This window comes from Tamandua tetradactyla, chromosome 24 (genome assembly GCF_023851605.1).
Source record: "Tamandua tetradactyla isolate mTamTet1 chromosome 24, mTamTet1.pri, whole genome shotgun sequence".
Taxonomy (NCBI): domain Eukaryota; kingdom Metazoa; phylum Chordata; class Mammalia; order Pilosa; family Myrmecophagidae; genus Tamandua; species Tamandua tetradactyla.
In genome coordinates, this window is record NC_135350.1 from 53,239,317 (window position 1) to 53,259,579 (window position 20,263).

The 20,263-nt window shown below is 36.6% G+C and overlaps 2 protein-coding genes and 1 pseudogene across 4 annotated transcripts in view; 2 read left to right on the forward strand and 1 right to left on the reverse strand.

The window, feature by feature from the left end:
* The window catches only part of ART3 (ADP-ribosyltransferase 3 (inactive)), a 206,292-nt gene that overhangs the window by 177,963 nt on the left and 8,066 nt on the right, over nucleotides 1–20,263 (reverse strand). The window lies entirely within an intron of this gene.
* On the forward strand, nucleotides 2,931–5,240 carry CXCL10 (C-X-C motif chemokine ligand 10). The gene is made up of 4 exons (XM_077143118.1): nucleotides 2,931–3,068; nucleotides 3,585–3,711; nucleotides 3,937–4,026; nucleotides 4,468–5,240. Exons 1-4 carry the CDS (start codon nucleotides 3,008–3,010, stop codon nucleotides 4,490–4,492), a joined length of 303 nt encoding a protein of 100 aa, XP_076999233.1. The 5' UTR covers nucleotides 2,931–3,007; the 3' UTR covers nucleotides 4,493–5,240.
* On the forward strand, nucleotides 6,225–9,040 carry LOC143668216 (homeobox protein SIX4 pseudogene; annotated as a pseudogene).

Genomic DNA, 20,263 nt, shown 5'->3' on the forward strand with positions numbered 1-20,263 from the left:
ACTATATTGGAAAAAAAAAAAGATGGTTGCCCGTGTTTATATGGATCTACCTCTAGATGTTTTATTCTGTTCCGCTGATACTGTTTTACTTAACTTATTTCTATTGTAAGTCTTAAAACTGGGTAAAGTGCAATACTCATGGTCAATAAGAGGAGGGAGAGGTAAGAGATATGGAATATTTGGGGTTTTCTTTTTTCTTTTCTGGAGTAATACAAATGTTCTAAAAGCAATCATGGTATCATGAATGCCCAACTATGTGACGATACTGTGAACCACTAATTATATACTTTGTACGGATTGTATGGTACATAACTATATCTCAGTATTATTACATTAAAAAAAATGGGTGGAGGGAAATTCCATATTAGGAAGCCACAATAAACAAACAATAAATACCTTCCATTCTGTAACATGGGACTTCTCCATGGGCAATGTGTTTGCAGTAAGATCATAGATATTGTATGTTTTTTATTATTTAATTTATTATTTAATTTTGTACCTTCCAGGGTCTCTTCCATTTAGAGTAGCAGACATTTCTCTGGAAATTTTTGGCATTTTTATTCACAGTCCAAATTTTACTCTGTACTAACAGCTATGAGAGGGCCATTCCATGTCACTATGTCTCATATGCCTTTACTTCATCAGGAGTAAAGCATCTTTTGTTGGTGAAAGTCTTTGGGCTCTAATGTCAGTCCTTGCCTCATTTCCATTCCACTTGTCTTTCCAGTTTCCCACAGCTAAGTCCACTGACCTACCCACTTAAAGGTTAAACCTCTGCTCCAGTCCTGTGATTCAACACTTAAGAAATTCCTACCTGTTCAAAGCAGCAACTTATTTCTTATTCTGATTGTCAGAGCTCCTGTATCTGAGGTTCCAGATCTTATGTACCATTTTGCAAATGTAGGTTTTTGTATTGGCCTGTGATGACAAGTTTTGAGCTCGTACTTGCCACATACACTAACCCAATCCTAGACCTCTGCCTTTCCCTGGCCAATCTCCACACTGTTACAGCCTAACTGACTATGAAAAGACTTTTCAGATATTTCCCTAGGTTCCAAGCATCACTTACATCAGATTTTCCACTGCAGAGTGATACCTGCATCTATAACAGTATTTCTTCTTAGATTCCCTATTGTCAATCACTTGCAAATAAGGCAACCAAAGACCACTATATCCCTTGGAAATTGTTATACTTCTACTGCCAGGCTTAACCTACAGTCCAATTGAAACTGTCCTAACCAGCTCAAAAGCTAACACTTTTTTGTTTCTTTGCTTTAACCTTGACAGTATTCTTTGAGCTGTATGCACCCCCCAAAAAACATGTTCACATCCACTCCACTGTGGGTGTGAACCCATGTAAGTAAGACATGTTGATAAAGTTACTTCAGTTAAGGTGTAGCCCACCTCAATCAGGATGGGTCCTAATCCTACTCGTAGAGTCATTCATGAAAATGAAAATCAGACAGAAAAAGCCACAGAGAGCAGCCAGAAGCTGAAATTCAATGGAATTCAGAAGAGAACAGAGACACCACCATGTTTTTTGCCATGTGAGAGGAGTCTAGCAGACAGCCCCAAAACACTACAGACTTTGAAGAGAAAGAATTGCCCTGATCATGCTTTGAATTCTATTTCTTTTAGCCTCAAAAAGTAAGCTAAGAAAATCCCATTGTTTAAGCCAATCCACTTTATGGTATTTTCTTGAACAGCCTAGGGAACTAAAACATCCATCTTAAATCAGCTTCCCTGTTTATGTCTTGTCTTAGTCTGTTCTTCCAAGGTCTGTCCCCAGAAAGCATTCTTTTTTTTCCCCAATGATTCTGATATAACTAAGAATCTGTTTGTCATCCCATTCGGATGTCATCTTCATATGATATTTTCATTCAAAGACTGATTATAAGATATGAGACTTGTTTATCAACAAACCAGAAATGAGATATCCAAATAAAAAGTGTTTTCCCTCAAAATAGTTTCTTTGGAAGCTATTCACCTATCCTAGTGATGTTTTAAATTCTTCAGAACTTTCCAATTCCTTAATCTTTGATTATGTCTAAGAAGACTAAACCTATTATTTTATGGAATTACTAGTAACACCATGAATTTGATGAAAGGGATCACTTGTTCTAATCTCAAATACAACTTGCTGTTTCCAAAAGTTAGATTCATGACAAAGGATGAAAAATTACTATTACTGGTGATATTTAAAAGAAAGTACTAAGCTTTTGAAGTAATTAAAAACTTTTTAAATAAAAGTTAAGAAAAAAGAATGATTGTTAACAATAAATGGATGGCTCTCATTGTGTGACCTAAAGTAAAAATCTAATATGGGAGCCTTTGTGTGACTTACAACAAGAATCTAACCTCTAAAATAAGACTATTCTTCCATTGGTAAAATGAAGATAGCAAAAACTTTCCCATCTTCACAGTGTTATTGTGGAGAACAAATGAGAATATATATGACACCTCTGAAGCCTGAAAACCATAAAATAAATGAATGTAAGGTATTACTATTCATGCTTTATTGCAGCAAATTAAAATGGACGCAAAATACAATGGTAAGATACACACTTTTAAAAACTGTATTTAGGTCTTTGAACTGAGTATTAGGTTGATATTTATATTTTATAGGATGTGAAAAATGAGAATCCAAGTTCCATATGTAAAATTTCATTTCTATGTTCAATAAGGTTCTGTTTTTTGAAAAAGAGGCCATGTCTTAGAAAGTGAAACCTAACTCTTTCTGGTTGGGAAAAAAAAAGATGAAGGGAAATTTCATAACTAGGAAGCCAAAATAAATATTCTATAATTACTTTCAGTTCTGTAATGCGGGACTTCCCCAAAGGACAGATAACTTTTCCTGAGTCAACTTTAATTTTATCCAATCAGAGTTAAGGAGGGAAAGTGCTTTTGCAGATAAATGCTGCATCCTAGCCCCACGTTTTCTGAGATACTCCTCCACTATTCACACACAGTCTGAGCCTACGGCAGAGGAACCTTCAGTCTCAGAACCATGGACCAAAGTGCTGTTCTTCTTTCCTGCCTTGTCTTTCTGACTCTGAGAGGCACTCAAGGTAAGGAAAACTAAGGGATATTTAATTTGTAAATCAGAAACAGAATTGGGCATATGTTCAGAAATGCAGAAAGAGTGCACTTGCAAAAGTTTTACAGCCTGCCTATAAATAAGAGGTTCACTCTGGTCACAGAATTTATCTAAATAGCCGAAGTCAGAGAAGCAAGTAGAATAAAAGAAAGCAATGAGGAAGGGAGAAAAGGCAAATGAGAAAGAAGAAGAGGAAGATTAGAGAAAATGTGAGGGAATGAGAAGACAGTGAGACACAGATTCCTCTTTGGTTAACTTCATTTTAAATAGTTCAAGTATATGATTTTATAATCAACAAGTTACTTCATGCTTTCAGATTATCAACTGGATAATCATTCAGAGCTATATTTTAATTGAATACATTTTTGCAAATTGACTATGCAATGACATGGGGATATAGGTTCTGCTTACTACCCAATCCAGATTAAATGCCTAAAATGAAACACTGCTCTAATTTGCCCTGCTGTATCTATCTCTCTTCCTGCAGGAATACCTCTTTCTAGAACTACACGCTGTACTTGCATCAAGATTAATGATCGACCTGTTAATCCACGTTTCTTAGAAAAACTTGAAATGATTCCTGCAAGTTTATCTTGTCCACGTGTTGAGATCATGTGAGTAAAATCACTGATGATTACCTCTCTGGTTATAATCATATATTAAGTATGTGATGATCATAAAATATCAATAAAGAGTCTGTGATTATTCTAATACTTTTGTATAGCAAAGGGAAACAGCTCATATCAAACTTAAACTTCTGACTTCAGAACTGAATATTGCATTTGTTTTATTTGCCCAACATTTCTTTAAATATTTTTCACTTCTATTTATTTCTGTAGTGCTACAATGAAAAAAAATGGGGAGAAGAAATGTCTGAATCCACAGTCTAAGATGATCAAGAACATATTGAAAGCTATTAGCAAGGAAAGGTAGGTTTACTGTTGCTTGTAGAACTTCTCTATAGGATATGGCAATCTTGAGAAGTTAGCAATATTTACATGGGGTTTTGCTGTTGAGAATCCTGGTTTACAGTGTGTTACCACTATGCCTTCCTCTACCTCTATTTATTTATATACTCAAGTGCCATCTTGTGTGGTGGGTACCTGAAATTATTCTGACTATCTGTCTAAAAGTGCTAGGTTACTTCACCCTTGGGGCAAATCTATACATAGGCAAGAAAAGCTGCCAAATTTCCCTCAAGGTGTTCCTAGTCTTAAAAAAAAAACAACTCCCATAATCCAGGATGATCATATTGCAGCAGCAAAGCTCACCACTTGAGAATCTTTGGGTTATATATGAACTCAGTATGTTCCTAAACAGAACCTAGACTGAAGCTATCACACGTATTCACCCCCTTTCTCTTCTTACAGGTCTAAAAGATCTCCTTGGAACTAAGGAAAATCATAATCACTGTACCACTGACAAGGATCGATCAGAGAGAGGTTGCCTCTGCCATTACCCTCCTTACATAGGGTATATGTCAAGTCGCAAATGTCCCTGGTATGCAGTTCTCCTAAAAAGTGATCAACCACATTCACCAAATTAGCTGCTGATACTGCTGCAGGAAGGTGGATAGTTCATCATCTTGAGCTATTCAAGTAATAACTGCCCTGACACTATTGTAATGACCTATGCTAAAGTACTACATTCTTAGTGAATATGCCAAGTCCTAGCCCTGTTACTGATATACTTCCTTCCACTTCCCTCTATTCTAGGGGCTATTAAGGGATCTTTCAACCCTATGGGCTTATCAGAGTTCTTAGAGTCTTAAACAATAAAAAGGTATGCAATCAAACTAAAACAACTTCTTAACTCCATGGGCTTCTGCTGCCATCTTCCCAAGGGGCCCACATTCTTTCATTAGCTGCAGATACATAATTCCAAATACATACACAAAGCTAAAAAATGTCTAGAAATGTATGTGTAAATATTATTTAATGAAAGGCTGTACAAACTAGTAGAATTTTATATATATACAGTTCTTATATTTTTTCAGTGTTTTGTGGAATAATTTGCACAATTAAGTACTATATATGAATGAATAATAGAAGAAATAAAATTTAAATGATGTATTCTCCTGCAAATATTAAAAAAAAGATTGTCTGTTCTAAAACCAAAAATGTAATAAAGTAATTCCAACTAAGGTGAAATGTCTTGTGGGTCATTTGACTAGAGCCCAGAGTAAAATTGGAATAAAGGACAAATGAGTACTTAGAATTACCAAGCTCGTTTCAACTGTAGTCTCCTGAAAGGTCTATCATACATGATTACTTCAGGACTGAAGAGGCATAGAGCTTGGTCTGAGCTTCAGACCCCTAAAGTCAACTTTCTACAAAACAGCTAGTACCCAGATATCTCATAAGAAATTCCAACTCAAAAATATTCTAAATTAATTCCCCTCTTCCCCAGATCTGTTTCTCTTCCTATATTCTATATCCTAACCCCATTATCTACTCAGTTCCCCAAACCAGAAACCTGGGAGTAACTTTATACTTTTTCTTCTTCCTCACCTTCTATATCCAATTAATGACTAAGAAGATATTTGCAATAAATCAACAAATTATTATTATCTAGAATATATAAAGAACTCCTCTGAAAAAAGTAACAGATAACCAGTTGAAAAATGAGAAACAGAAGTGAACAGAAATTTGACAGAAGAAAAAACAACCCCCTAAAATGACAATATGTGCAACCTTATTAGTAATGAGGGAAAAGTACATTCAAATCATTATGGGATACAATTTCACGCTACGAGATCCACAAAAGTTTTTACATCAGATAGTATCAATTGTCAGCAAGGATGTATAGCAATAAAGAATGCCCCAAAATTACTGGTGAAAGAAAAAAGTAACCATGACTACTTTGGAAAACAGTTTGGCATTATCTTATGAAGTTGAACATGGACATACTTTATGTCCTAGCACTTCTACTGATAAGTGTATACCATAAATAAATTCTTGCACGGGACATATATAAGACTGTTATAGATACATCATTCCTAATAGCAAAATAACTGGAACCAATCCAAATATCCATAAATATACAGGATAAGTAAATTAATATATAATTTTTCAATAGAATATTATACAGCAGTGAAAATAAAGTACAACCATACACATCAACAAAGATGAATCTCAAAAACAATCTTGTACAAAAGAAGCATGTCATAGAAGAACACCTGCAGTATGATTCTATTTATTATAGGCCTTGTTTTTTAAAAAAAAAAAAAAGGTCAAATGTAGTACTTTATTTAGGAATGAAAATAGATGGTGAAAACAAACAAAAAGCAAGAGAATTATTCAGGATGGTGGTCACTTCTGAGAAGAGAAAGAAATGCAGTTAAGGCAGGGCACAAAGGGGGTTCTGAAATATATACAGTGCTTCCTTTTTTTTTTTTACCTAGGTGAGGGATATATGAGAGCTTGCTCTTTAATCTGTATCCAGAAACCTTCCTTTAAAACACACACACACACACAGACTCTATCTTACATTAAAAAGACAAAATAAACTAGCAAAGAAGTAAAAAACTTCAGAATATGACCAATTGTGAGATGTTTCACAAATAGCAAGAAATCTTACATAGCAAAATGAAAGAATAGCAGAAATAACATATTCTGGTATATGACAAAGAAATATGACAGTTATTGTGGGAGCTAACTGGATCACAATAAAATTGTGAAGCTGGAAGAGTTTCTCTTTCCTGCCCTTTCATTTTCCTTCTCTCCTGACCCCTTAAGTCTATACACAGGCCACCTATCTTACTCTCAGCCGACTGTCAACCAATTTTCGTTACATTTTTTACAAACAGAAGTTTAAGTCGCTCTCTGTCAAAAGCAGGGCAATCATTTATCACAATTTATTTATGCCTACTATATGCCAGATTATAAGAAATTACTACATAACAAATTTATAATTCACTATTAAAGACAAAGATAAAGGTAAATAAGCCATTCAGTAGACTGGGAAAAAAAACAAATTCTAAAAGTGCACAGAAAATAGAGAAAATCAGGGAAGCCTTAACTGAGAAATTGATGTCTGACTGAGATTTTGAAAGATGCATATGTATCTAGTAGACTGAAACAGAAAAATGTAATTCTAATAGATGAAAAAGCATGCACGAAGTCACATACGTGTGAGACAGCACAATGTGCATTCAATCTGGTAGAATGTGAGTATAAAGTCAGAGGGTGGATATTGTGGGAAATGATGCTGGAGAGATAAATAAGAATTACATCATGAAAGTCTTCCTATTTCATGTTAGGTATGTCATTCAAAAACAATATTTTTATTTAAAAGTGAAACAGATATTATAAAACATACACAAAATCAATATATAAGATCTTGCTCAAGCAGAATCACTACCCTTCGCCCGTTGAGAAGCCTCTCCCTCAACCAGGTTAGCAACTGGTTCAAGAACCACCGGCAGTGCCACCAGAATTCCTCTGAGACCAGTGCAAAAGTGAGTCAGATGGCAATCTCAGCACAGAAGGTGAATTCAGCAAAGGACATGAGGCTTTGTCTCCTCAGCCACTTTCTGGATCATCTGCTGGTGTCACCAACCTCAGCCTTACCAGCCACATGGAACTAGTAAATATGCAACAAATTAGAAATGCTAAGATATCATTAAGCTTTTCTGATGTTTTGTTGAATGAAGTTTGGAACCTGCAAGTACTTCATCTGTCTTTCTTAACAGTAATTCTTTTACTCAGGGACCCACTGGAGTTATCCTTAATGGATTAAATGTGGGAAATACATAGACAGTGTCACTGAACCCACCAAAAATGGCATCAAACATTGTGAGCAATGGTATATCCATGACTGACATACTGGGGTTTGCCTCCCAGGATGTGAAGGAATTCAAAGCCCTCCAGAGTTCTATAGCTAACTCAGCAGCCACCACCTCCTATAGTCCCAATGCCCCTGCATCGTTCCCAGGGATGATACCTAGCAGTGATGTTAAAAGAGAAGGCATCCAAACAGTGGCTTTCCAGGACAGAGGTTCTGTAGTGACTTTTACTACACCAGTGTAAATTAACCAATATTGCATTGTTCAGATCCCCAATTCTGGAGCAGCCAGTTCCTTAATGGAAGCATTGGATTCTCTCTGCTGCAGCTGCCTTCTATTTCAGTGGCAGCCTCACAAGGTAATATTTCAAAAAACTCAAGCACTTCAGATAGGAACACATTTTCAAGTGAGTCTACAACAATTCAGCAAGGAATGGTCTTGTTCAGCTCTCTTGCTCCTAGTGCAATGGTATACACTGTTCCTAATTCATGCCAGACTATAGGATCTGTTAAACAGGAAGGCTTAGAGAAGAGCCTGGTATTTTCTCAGTTGATGCCTATCAATCAGAACACAGAAGTAAATACAAACTTTTCTTCTCAAAGTCTTGGGGAGTGGTCTCCATCCATCGGCCTTCTCATTAGTTAATGTGTCTCCAACTCATAATTTTTCCCTGACTGCCCCTACCCCTTTACACTACTAAATTCCACTGAGCTAAACTCTGAAATTGCTGACAGCCAGCCAATGTCTGCACATGTGACAAGCAAATTTACTCCAACATCTGTCAGTAATACTAACTATGCAACTCTTCAGAACCGCTCCCTTATTAACGTTAAAGACCTAATGTCTGTCCCTATGACCCAGGCTTCCCTTGGGGTAATAGTTCCTATGGCTGAAAACCAGGTGGGTCACCCCTCCCCAGCAGTACACCAGGATTTTGCCAGAGACCATCATTTGGTTCTGCAATAAGTAGTTCACATAAAAGAGAATTTCTTACTAAATTCTGAGAGCAAAATAAGAAGCACCATGATGCTGACTCCAAATACAAGTATATCCTAGATGCTATGGGTGAGACTGTCTGTGAACACCTGGGAACAGATAAAAAGGAACTTGCCAAGCTCCAAACTGTCCAACTGGATGAATATATGCAAGATTTATAAACCTTATTTCTTTTTTTTTTTTATCAGTGGACAAATCTTTACCAGAAACATAAGGACATTAAGCGTTTTCCCATTTAAAAGAAAACACTCCAATTTTTTATATGAATAGATTAAAGAGACTTTAGATTGGTCTGCATGAAGATCATACTTAAGTATATAGGAGTGGAATTGCATTACTGCAACCTTTTTGCTCACATACAACATTCTCTTTTAAATAGATGGAGATAAAAGAACAAGATGAAATGTATCAAGTCAAAATATATCATTTGGTTCACAACATTATTCTAAGATTAAAATAGACCTTGATAAATAGCTTTTTAAATTAAAAATACATGCACCAAACAGAATATTAAATAGAGCTACAGAATGTCAGAAGCAATGCAGTTCTTTTTGATTTCTTTTACTCTACAATCACTGATGAGTTTAAGAAGCACAAATGTGTTCCAGAGAAGATGGCGGTTTAGTAAGACGCGCGGGTCTTAGTTCCTCCTCCAGAACAGCTACTAGGGAAGTAGAAATGATACAGAACAGCTCCCGGAGCCACGACAGAGACCAAGAAGACAGCGTACCCCATTCTGGAATGGCTGACTGGCTGGGAGAACCCGCTCCGGTGAGATCGCCAAGTGGTGTGGGCTTCCCCGGGCCGGGGCGGCAGGCAGCCGGAGTCCCTCCCTCCCTCCTTCCTGGGCCGGCTGGGAGAATTGGACAAGCGGTCCCCTCAAGTCACGGCGGCTGGTGCCCCCCCCACAACGCGCGGCCCCCCGGACCAGCTGGGAGAATTGGATTGGAGATCCTCAAGCCGTGGAAAACGGCGACCGGGGTCCCTTCCAAACACGTGGCTTCCCGGTCTGGCTGGGAACAGTGGATAGGCACTCCCCCAAGCCGCAGAGGCCGGCGCCCCCCCACCACGCTTGGCGCCCCAGGCCGGCTGGGAAATTTGGACAGGCGCTCACCCAAGCCGCGGAGGCCGGCGACCCACCCCGTGCACGGATCCCCGGGCTGGCTGGGAGATTCGGATTGGCACTCCCCCAAGCCGCTTTGGCTGGCGACCACCTCCCTACAGCAAGAGTTTTCCGAAGTTAAAGGAGCCAAAGCATCTTTTACTGGTGGGACCCGCAGACAGCTGAGCGCCATGAGCGCCACCTACTGGGCAGGATAAGAAAAACAGAGCCCAGAGATTTCACAGAAAAATCTTTCAACCTGTTGGGTCTCACACCAAGGGAAATCTGATTAAATGCCCAGACACCAGCAGAAGATAACAGATCATGCTCAGAAAAATTGAAGATATGGCCCAGTCAAAGGAACAAACCAATAGTTCAAATGAGATACAGGAGCTGAGACAACTAATGATGAATATACAAACAGAAATGGAAAATCTCTTCAAAAACCGTTTCAATAAATTGAGGGAGGACATGAAGAAGATATGGGCTGAACAAAAAGAAAAAATAGAAAAACGGAAAAAACAATCACAGAACTTATGGAAGTGAAGGACAAAGTAGAAAAGATGGAAAAAACAATGGATACCTACAATGGTAGATTTAAAGAGACAAAAGCCAGAATTAGTGAATTGGAGGATGGAACATCTGAATCCAAAAAGAAACAGAAACTATAGGGAAAAGAATGGAAAAATTTGAACAGGGGATCAGGGAACTGAACGAAAATATGAAGCACACAAATATACGTGTTGTGGGTGTCCCAGGAGGAGAAGAGAAGGGAAAAGGAGGAGATAAACTAATGGAAGAAATTATCACTGAAAATTTCCCAACTCTTATGAAAGACCTAAAATTACAGATCCAAGAAGTGCAGCACACCCCAAAGAGATTAGACCCAAATAGGCATTCTCAAGACACTTACTAGTTAGAATGTCAGAGGTCAAAGAGAAAGAGAGGATCTTGAAAGCAGCAAGAGAAAAAATATCCATCACATACAAGGGAAACCCAATAAGACTATGTGTAGATTTCTCAGCAGAAACCATGGAAGCTAGAAGACAGTGGGATGATATATTTAAGTTACTAAAAGAGAAAAACTGCCAACCAAGACTCCTATATCCAGCAAAATTGTCCTTCAAAAATGAGGGAGAAATGAAAACATTCTCAGACAAAAAGTCACTGAGAGAATTTGTGACCAAGAGACCAGCTCTGCAAGAAATACTAAAGGGAGCACTAGAGTCAGATACAAAAAGACAGAAGAGAGAGGTATGGAGAAGAGTGTAGAAAGAAGGAAAATCAGATATGATATATATAATAAAAAAGGCAAAATGGTAGAGGAAAATATTATCCAAACAGTAATAACACTAAATGTTAATGGACTGAATTCCCCAATCAAAAGACATAGAGTGGCAGAATGGATTAAAAAACAGGATCCTTCTATATGCTGTCTACAGGAAACACATCTTAGACCCAAAGATAAGCATAGGTTGAAAGTGAAAGGTTGGGAAAAGATATTTCATGCAAATAACAAACAGAAAAGAGCAGGAGTACCAATACTAATATCCAACAAATTAGACTTCAAATGTAAAACAGTTAAAAGAGACAAAGAAGGACACTATCTACTAATAAAAGGAACAATTAAACAAGAAGACATAACAATCATAAATATTTATGCACCGAACCAGAATGCCCCAAAATACATGAGGAATACACTGCAAACACTGAAAAGGAAAACAGACACATATACCATAATAGTTGGAGACTTCACTTCACCACTCTCATCAATGGACAGAACATCTACACAGAGGATCAATGAAGAAATAGAGAATCTGAATATTACTATAAATGAGCTAGACTTAACAGACATTTATAGGACATTACATCCCACAACAGCAGGATACACCTTTTTCTCAAGTACTCATGGATCATTCTCAAAGATAGACCATATGCTGGGTCACAAAACAAGTCTTAACAAATTTAAAAAGATTGAAATCATACACAACACTTTCTCGGATCATAAAGGAATGAAGTTGGAAATCAATCACAGGCAGAGTGCCAAAAAATTCACAAATATGTGGAGGCTCAACAACACACTCTTAAACAACGAGTGGGTCAAAGAAGAAATTGCAAGAGAAATTAGTAAATACCTCGAGGCGAATGAAAACGAAAACACAACATATCAAAACCTATGGGACGCAGCAAAGGCAGTGCTAAGAGGGAAATTTATTGCCCTAAATGCCTATATCAAAAAAGAAGAAAGGGCAAAAATTCAGGATTTAACTGTCCACTTGGAAGATCTGGAGAAAGAACAGCAAACTAACCCCAAAGCAAGCAGAAGGAAAGAAATAACAAAGATTAGAGCAGAAATAAATGAAATTGAAAACATGAAAACAATAGAGAAAATCAATAAGACCAGAAGTTGATTCTTTGAGAAAATCAATAAGATTGATGGGCCCTTAGCAAGATTGACAAAAAGAAGAAGAGAGAGCAAGCAAATAAATAAGATCAGAAATGGAAGAGGAGACATAACCACTGATCCCACAGAAATAAAGGAGGTAATAACAGTATACTATGAACTATTTTATGCTAATAAATACAACAATGTGGATGAAATGGACAACTTCCTAAAAAGGCATGAACAACCAACTTTGACTCAAGAAGAAATAGATGACCTCAACAAACCAATCACAAGTAAAGAAATTGAATCAGTCATTCAAAAGCTTCCCAAAAAGAAAAGTCCAGGACCAGACGGCTTCACATGTGAATTTTAACAAATATTCCAGAAAGAATTAGTACTAATTCTGCTTAAACTCTTCAAAAAAATTGAAGTGGAGGGAAAGCTACCTAATTCATTCTATGAAGCCAATATCACCCTCATACCAAAACCAAGCAAAGATATTACAAAAAAAGAAAACTACAGACCAATCTCTTTAATGAATACAGATGCAAAAATCCTCAACAAAATTCTAGCAAATCGAACCCAGCAACATATTAAAAGAATTATACATCATGACCAAGTAGGATTCATCCCAGCTATGCAAGGATGGTTCAACATAAGAAAATCATAAATGTAATACACCATATCAACATCAAAGCAGAAAAATCACATGATCATCTCAATTGATGCAGAGAAGGCATTGGACAAAATTCAACACCCTTTCCTGTTGAAAACACTTCAAAGGACAGGAATACAAGGGAACTTCCTTAAAATGATAAAGGGAATATATGAAAAACCTACAGCTAATACCCTCAATGGGGAAAAACTGAAAACTTTCCCCCTAAGATCTGGAACATGACAAGGATGTCCACTATCACCACTGTTATTCAACATTGTGTTGGAAGTGCTAGCCAGAGCAATTAGACAAGAGAAAGAAATACAAGGCATCAAAATTGGAAAGGAAGAAGTAAAACTATCACTGTTTGCAGATGATATGATACTATATATCGAAAACCCTGAAAAATCCACAGCAAAACTACTAGAGCTAATAAATGAGTACAGCAAAGTGGCAGGGTACAAGATCAACATTCAGAAATTTGTAGTGTTTCTATACACTAGTAATGAACAATCTGAGGGGGAAATCAAGAAACGACTTCCATTTACAATTGTAACTAAAAGAATAAAATACTTAGGAATAAATTTAACTAAAGAGACAAAAGACCTATACAAAGAAAACTACGAGAAACTGTTAAAAAAAAGCACAGAAGACCTAAATAGATGAAAGGGCATACCATGTTCATGGATTGGAAGACTAAATATAGGTAAGATGTCAATTCTACCTAAACGATTTACAGATTCAATGCAATACCAATCAAAATTCCCACAAGTTACTTTTCAGAAAGAGAAAAACCAATAAGCAAATTCATCTGGAAGGGCAGGGTGTCCCGAATTGTTAAAAGTATCTTGAAGGAAAAACAACGAAGCTGGAGGTCTCACGCTGCCTGACTTTAAGGCATATTATGAAGCCACCGTGGTCAAAACAGCATGGTACTGGCATAAAGATAGATATATTGACCAATGGAATCGAATAGAGTGCTCAGATATAGACCCTCTCATCTATGGACATTTGATCTTTGATAAGGCAGTCAAGCCAACTCACCTGGGACAGAACAGTCTCTTCAATAAATGGTGCCTAGAGAACTGGATATCCATATGCAAAAGAATGAAAGAGGCCCGTATCTCACATCCTATACAAAAGTTAACTCAAAATGGATCAAAGATCTAAACATTAGGTCTAAGACCATAAAACAGTTAGAGGAAAATGTAGGGAAATATCTTATAAATCTTATCATTGGAGGCAGTTTTATAGACCTTATACCCAAAGAAAGAGCACTGAAGAAAGAAAGAATGAAATGGGAACTCCTCAAAATTAAACACTTTTGTGCATCAAAGAACTTCATCAAGAAAGTAAAAAGACAGCCTACACAATGGGAGACAATATTTAAAAATGACATATCAGAAAAAGATCTAGTATCCAGAATTTATAAAGAGATTGTTCAACTCAACAACAAAAAGACAGCCAATCCAATTACAAAATGGGAAAAAGACTTGAACAGACACTTCTCAGAAGAGGAAATACAAGTGGCCAAAAGGCATATGAAGAGATGTTCAACATTCCTGGCCATTAGAGAAATGCAAATCAAAACCACAATGAGATTTCATCTCACACCCACCAGAATGGCCATTATCAACAAAACAGAAAATGACAAGTGCTGGAGAGGATGTGGAGAAAGAGGCACACTTATTCACTGTTGGTGGGAATGTCAAATGGTGCAACCGCTGTGGAAGGCACTTTGGCGGTTCCTCAAAAAGCTGAATATAGAATTGCCATATGACCCAGCAATACCATTGCTAGGTACTTACTCAGAGGACATAAGGGCAAAGCCACAAACAGACATTTGCACACCAATGTTTATAGCAGCATTATTTATAATTGCAAAGAGATGGAAACAGCCAAAATGTCCATCAACAGACAAGTGGCTACACAAACTGTGGTATATACATATGATGGAATACTATGCAGCTTTAAGACAGAATAAACTTATGAAGTATGTAACAACATGGATGGACCTTGAGAACATTATGCTGAGTGAGACTAGCCAAAAACTAAAGGACAAATACTGTATGGTCTCACTGATATGAACTGACATTAGTGAATAAATTTGGAATATGTCGTTGGTAACAGAGACCATCAGGAGATAGAAATAGGGTAAGGTATTGGGTAATTGGAGCTGAAGGGATACAGATTGTGCAACAGGACTGGATAAAAAAAACTCAGCAAGGGACAGCACAATAATACCTAACTGTAATGTAATTATGTTAAAACACTGAATGAAGCTAAGCTGCATGTGAGAATGATAGAGGGAGGAGGGCTGGAGACATAAATGAAATCAGAAGAAAGATAGATGTTAAAGATTGAGATGGTATAATCTAGGAATGCCTAGAGTGTATAATAATAGTGAAATGTACAATGTACAAATTTTAAAAATGTTTTCGCATGAGGAAGAACAAAGGAATGTCATTATTCAGGGTGCTGAAAATAGATGGTAATTAATATTTTAAAATGTCATCTTATGTGTGAGACTAAAGCAAAAAATGTTTGTTACAAAATTTCTATTTTGACTAGAGCATTTCCTAATATAACTTATATAGATAGTTTGATTGAATGCCATAAGTACCTGGAATCTCAGGTAGGACATGAGATTTTGTTGGTTTGTCCAGAGTGATGCTCCAATGAATCCCAGAGTGATTCAATCAGTGAGTGGAAAAGTATTTGCAAAGCCCCTTCGGGGAATGGTGAGAACAGGGAGAAATTCAACTTCCCCAAGTAGAATTCCTGATATTCCCACAAGCAGTATGGACAACCCAAGCTATAGGCTGAGCCCCCAGTGTTGGGGTTTGTTCATATGAAACTTAACCCCACAACAAATAGGTCAAGTCTACTTAAAATTTAGGCCTAAGAGTCACCCCCAAGAGAGCCTCTTTTGTTGCTCAGATGTGGCCTCTCTCTCCAGCCAACACAACAAACAGTCTCACCACCCTCCCCATCTCTACATGGGACATGACTCTCAGGGGTGTGGACCTTCCTGGCAAAGTGGGACAGAGATCCTGGAATGAGCTGAGACTCAGCATCAAAGGGACTGAGAAAAACCCTAGAATGAGCTGAGACTTAGCATCAAGGGATTAAGAAAACCTTCTCAACCAAAAAGGGGAAGAGTGAAATGAGGCAAAGTGTCAATGGCTTAGAGATTCCAAAGAGAGTCAAGAGGTTATCCTGGAGGTTATTCTTATGCATCAAGTAGATATCATCTTGTTATTCAAGATGTAATGGAGAGGCTGGAGGGAACTACCTGAAAATGTAGAGCTGTGTTCTAGTAGCCATGTTTCTTGAGGATGACTGAATAATGATAGAGCTTTCACAATGTTACTGTGTGATTGTGAAAACCTTGTGTCTGATGCTCCTTTTATCTACCTTGTCAACAAAGGAGTAGAACATACGGAATAAAAATAAATAATAGGGGGAACAAATGCTAAAATAAATTTAGTTTGAAATGCTAGTGATCAATAAAAGGGAGGGGTAAGGGGTATGGTAGATATCTTTTTTTTTTCTTTCCTGTGTTCGTTCTATTGTCTTTTTCTATTTCTGAATTAATGCAAATGTTCTAAGAAATGATGAATATGCAACTAAGTGATGATATTGTGAATTACTGATTAATATGTTGATGTTTTATTTGGTTTCTTAATTTTTTAATTAATAAATAAATTTTTAAAAAAGAATCAACGCACATTATAAAGAACAGATTGTTTTTTTTCTATTCTTTCAGGGTTAGTTTGTGTGTAACCCATGTATATGTGAATGGGATAACATAAACTCCATAATCTCCTTGCAAAGAACTGCAAATATTTTTTACAACACTAAGGTCCAGACTCAGAACTCTTGGAGTTCATGTGGAAGAACTTCTCTCTGACATAAACCAATGCTTGAAGATGCTGCAAATGACTTCTAGATCCCTGAAAAGGAATCAGAATAAGGGTAAATAATTCCCTGTGAAGCCCAATCCCAGCTGCTGGCTATGGGATTTTGGGTGCAAACCTATCTATGTACTCTGTTAGCCAGAATTTGGCATTTAGCTCTTAGTTACATCTGGTAATAGACAGTATTGCTTAAAGAGAAGGTGCATTCGTTCCTCAATCAAGCAAGTACAAGTGTTGTACTACATATCTCATGTATACTTATGGTAATGAAAAGACTCTGAGTCATATACATGCTTCAGCGCCTTTCTTGTGCTATGAAAGGCAGGGAGATGTTATAGTCCTAGTTGAAAATCAGTAGTCAATTGCACACTAACCATAAATATTCCTGTGTATACTTTCTATCTTGCATGTTAAAAGTTGAATTACAACATGCTGGACCTGTGTGCATTAGTATATATCCACAAGTTCTTCATTTTTAAACTGTTTTGAACAGTTCATCTCATCATATAAACATAAGTAATTTAAGAAAACTTTGGAGAAAAGAATTACATCTTATAAAAGATGTTTCAAAATCTTCCTAAAACTATTAGATTATAGAACTTAATGGTTATTTTGTATCTAGCTGATACACTTCATATTAATTTAATATAACTATTACCACCATACATTTTATTAATCAAAATTGTTTAGCACGTGATTCTTGGCTTTCAGTGTTCTCAAAAAAAATTATTCTTTTGTTACATATACTGTATGTTTAGAGGCAACCAGTTATATAATCAATATGGTTTTACTGTGCCTTACACAAAGTAAATCTGTACAAAATGTATATCATGGGATGGGGTAAGAAGTCTTTACTGAACTGTTAAGTGATGGCACACAGAGCATGTCCCAGAACATTTCTGTGCTTAATTACCCAACCAAAGAGATCTAAAGTATATATGTTGTACTGTAATAGGGTTTTATGCCTGGACATTTGAGTGTTTGGCTTCCTGAAATAACATGAACTTATTTTTCTAAACATTATGCTGAATAAACTTTACATCTATATATAAAAAAAAATCTTGCTGGACTATATTACAACAACAAAACTGTCCAAAGTGTTTTGACAACACAAAAATTTATTTCTTGCTCACATAAAGTTCTATGTAGATTTACAGGCCTTCTCCTCTGACTAATTCAGGAATACAGTCTCTATGTCAATCCAGGGTTGCTGTGATAGGTAAAGAAGAATTAAAGTGGCATGACAATTCTTAACTGTCTTAGTTCCCATTACATCGTCTCAGACACATCATTCCGCCCACCTAATAACAATTAGGGGTAGAAACTGTAGGGAAAATATACTTGCCTCTGCTACAAACAGAAATTCTAAAGAATGAGATTTTTTTTTAAATAACAGTAAGCCCTATTGTTGACTTATTTCCCTTATTATAGTGGTTTTCAAAGTGTGGTCTGATGCCACCTTTCATGGAATCCCTGAGAGGTTAAAACTACTTTCATATATTTCTCTTATTTTCACTCTTATTTTCTTTTCACTCTTATTTTCTCATGAGTATAGATTGCAGTTTTCCACAATATGATGGGTGATGACATCATTGCTCTAACAGCTAATAGAACATGAGTTGTGTATTCTTGTGTTTTAAAATTTTTTTCACATTAATTTCTTTTATGGTAAATATTGATAGATGTAACTAAATAAAAGCTCTTTGGAAAACTCAATAAAATTTAAGAGTGTAAAGGGATCATGAGACTAAAAACACCCGAAAACCACTGACCTATACTATATTTTTAAGCATATGCTGATCAATAACAAAACCAAAGGAGTTCAGCATGATGACAAGGGAAAAAGAAACCAGGCCTCAAAAAGTTTGTTGGAGGAATTGAGTCTTTTCAACTGGAGAAGGCTAGGTACATTAAATAATATAAGCCAAAAAACAATGCACATACAGAAATCTAGCTCAGAGAGAGAGAGAAGTCTAGACAGACACTCTAAAACACAAAAGCGTAGGGGGAGGCTACCTTCTTAACTAAAGGTAATTAGATCAGAGGGAAAGAAGAATTCCCTGACTGGACAGAGAGGTCATCATGTTTAATGAAAATAAAATCTGATGTATACTGTGAATACATGGACACATTTATACCACAGTATAGTCATATTATGATTCTCTGATAGAGAACTTTTTTTTCTGGAGGAATGTATGGTTCACAATTACTAAAATGTTGCAACCTGACCTAAAGCTACTGGTCTTAGGTAGAACTGGAAAGGGAAAAAAATGAATTTAATTCTTTCCCTTAATTTTCTTTGTCAGATCCTACTTGGTCAACTCACTGTTCCATATCTAGAGCCTGATAACTGACTAACACTCTTCTCCCTCCACTCAGGGTTATTTTCACTCTTATATTCTCATGAGTATAGATAAGATTCAGTAGGGCAGTAAGTAGGGCAGTAAGATTCTGAACAAGTCATTAAAGGATGCCTGGGTCTCTCTGTTTTCTCATCTATAAAAGAGAAGTAGAAATAGAAATCTTTCAGAAATGTTGCTAAGGGAAATAAACTGTCAAAAGTTTATTAAAATATTATCTCTGGGTGAGTGGATTATAGATTATTTTATTTTTCTTTTACTTTTTTATTATACTATTTCTGGACGAATGGAACATAACTAGCTTGCTTTCCTTTCACTTTTCTTTATTTTTAAATATTTCTAACATTTAATACTTTTTAAATCAGAAATAAAAAGTTTAAGCAAACTGAAACAATTTTTCAAAGCCACCAGATTATAAATGTTCATCGTACGGAGCTGAGATTTAGATTCTCAGTGATCTTCATAAAATTATTCATATCTGAACAAACATCTGAACTGAAAGCAGAACAATATATGTAGCAGAACTTCTTTTTCTACACTAGGTCAAAATTTAATAACATGTTAAAAACCATTCCACTATTAATGGATAAATCTATGGTCATCAGTTATAGTAGATTTGTCATCATTAGTCTCCCTGATTCCATTTTTCCTGCTACAGTTTAATCACTACACACAAAAATTAGAATTCATATATTTTTAAAACACAAATCTCCCCTACTTTCATCCTTCCAGTAGCATCCCATCACACTTACAGAGAAACTCAAAATCCTTTACCATATTCCACAAAGCTCTGCATATTTCTCCTATCTCATTCCTACCATTCTCCCCCTCCATCTCTGTACTCAAGCCACAAGGATCTCTGATTCTCCTGTTGCCCTCCCCAATACATGGGACGTGACACCCAGGGGTAAAGTCTCCCTGGTATCGTGGGAGAAGACTCCCAAGGATGAGTACAGCCCTG

Excerpts from the sequence above, each read along its gene's own strand:
- CXCL10 (XM_077143118.1), top strand. The coding sequence starts at position 3,008 with ATGGACCAAAGTGCTGTTCTTCTTTCCTGCCTTGTCTTTCTGACTCTG. Across the intron at positions 3,069-3,584 it reads GACTCTGAGAGGCACTCAAG|GAATACCTCTTTCTAGAACT; the intron begins GTAAGGAAAACT and ends CTCTTCCTGCAG. Across the intron at positions 4,027-4,467 it reads AAAGCTATTAGCAAGGAAAG|GTCTAAAAGATCTCCTTGGA; the intron begins GTAGGTTTACTG and ends CTCTTCTTACAG.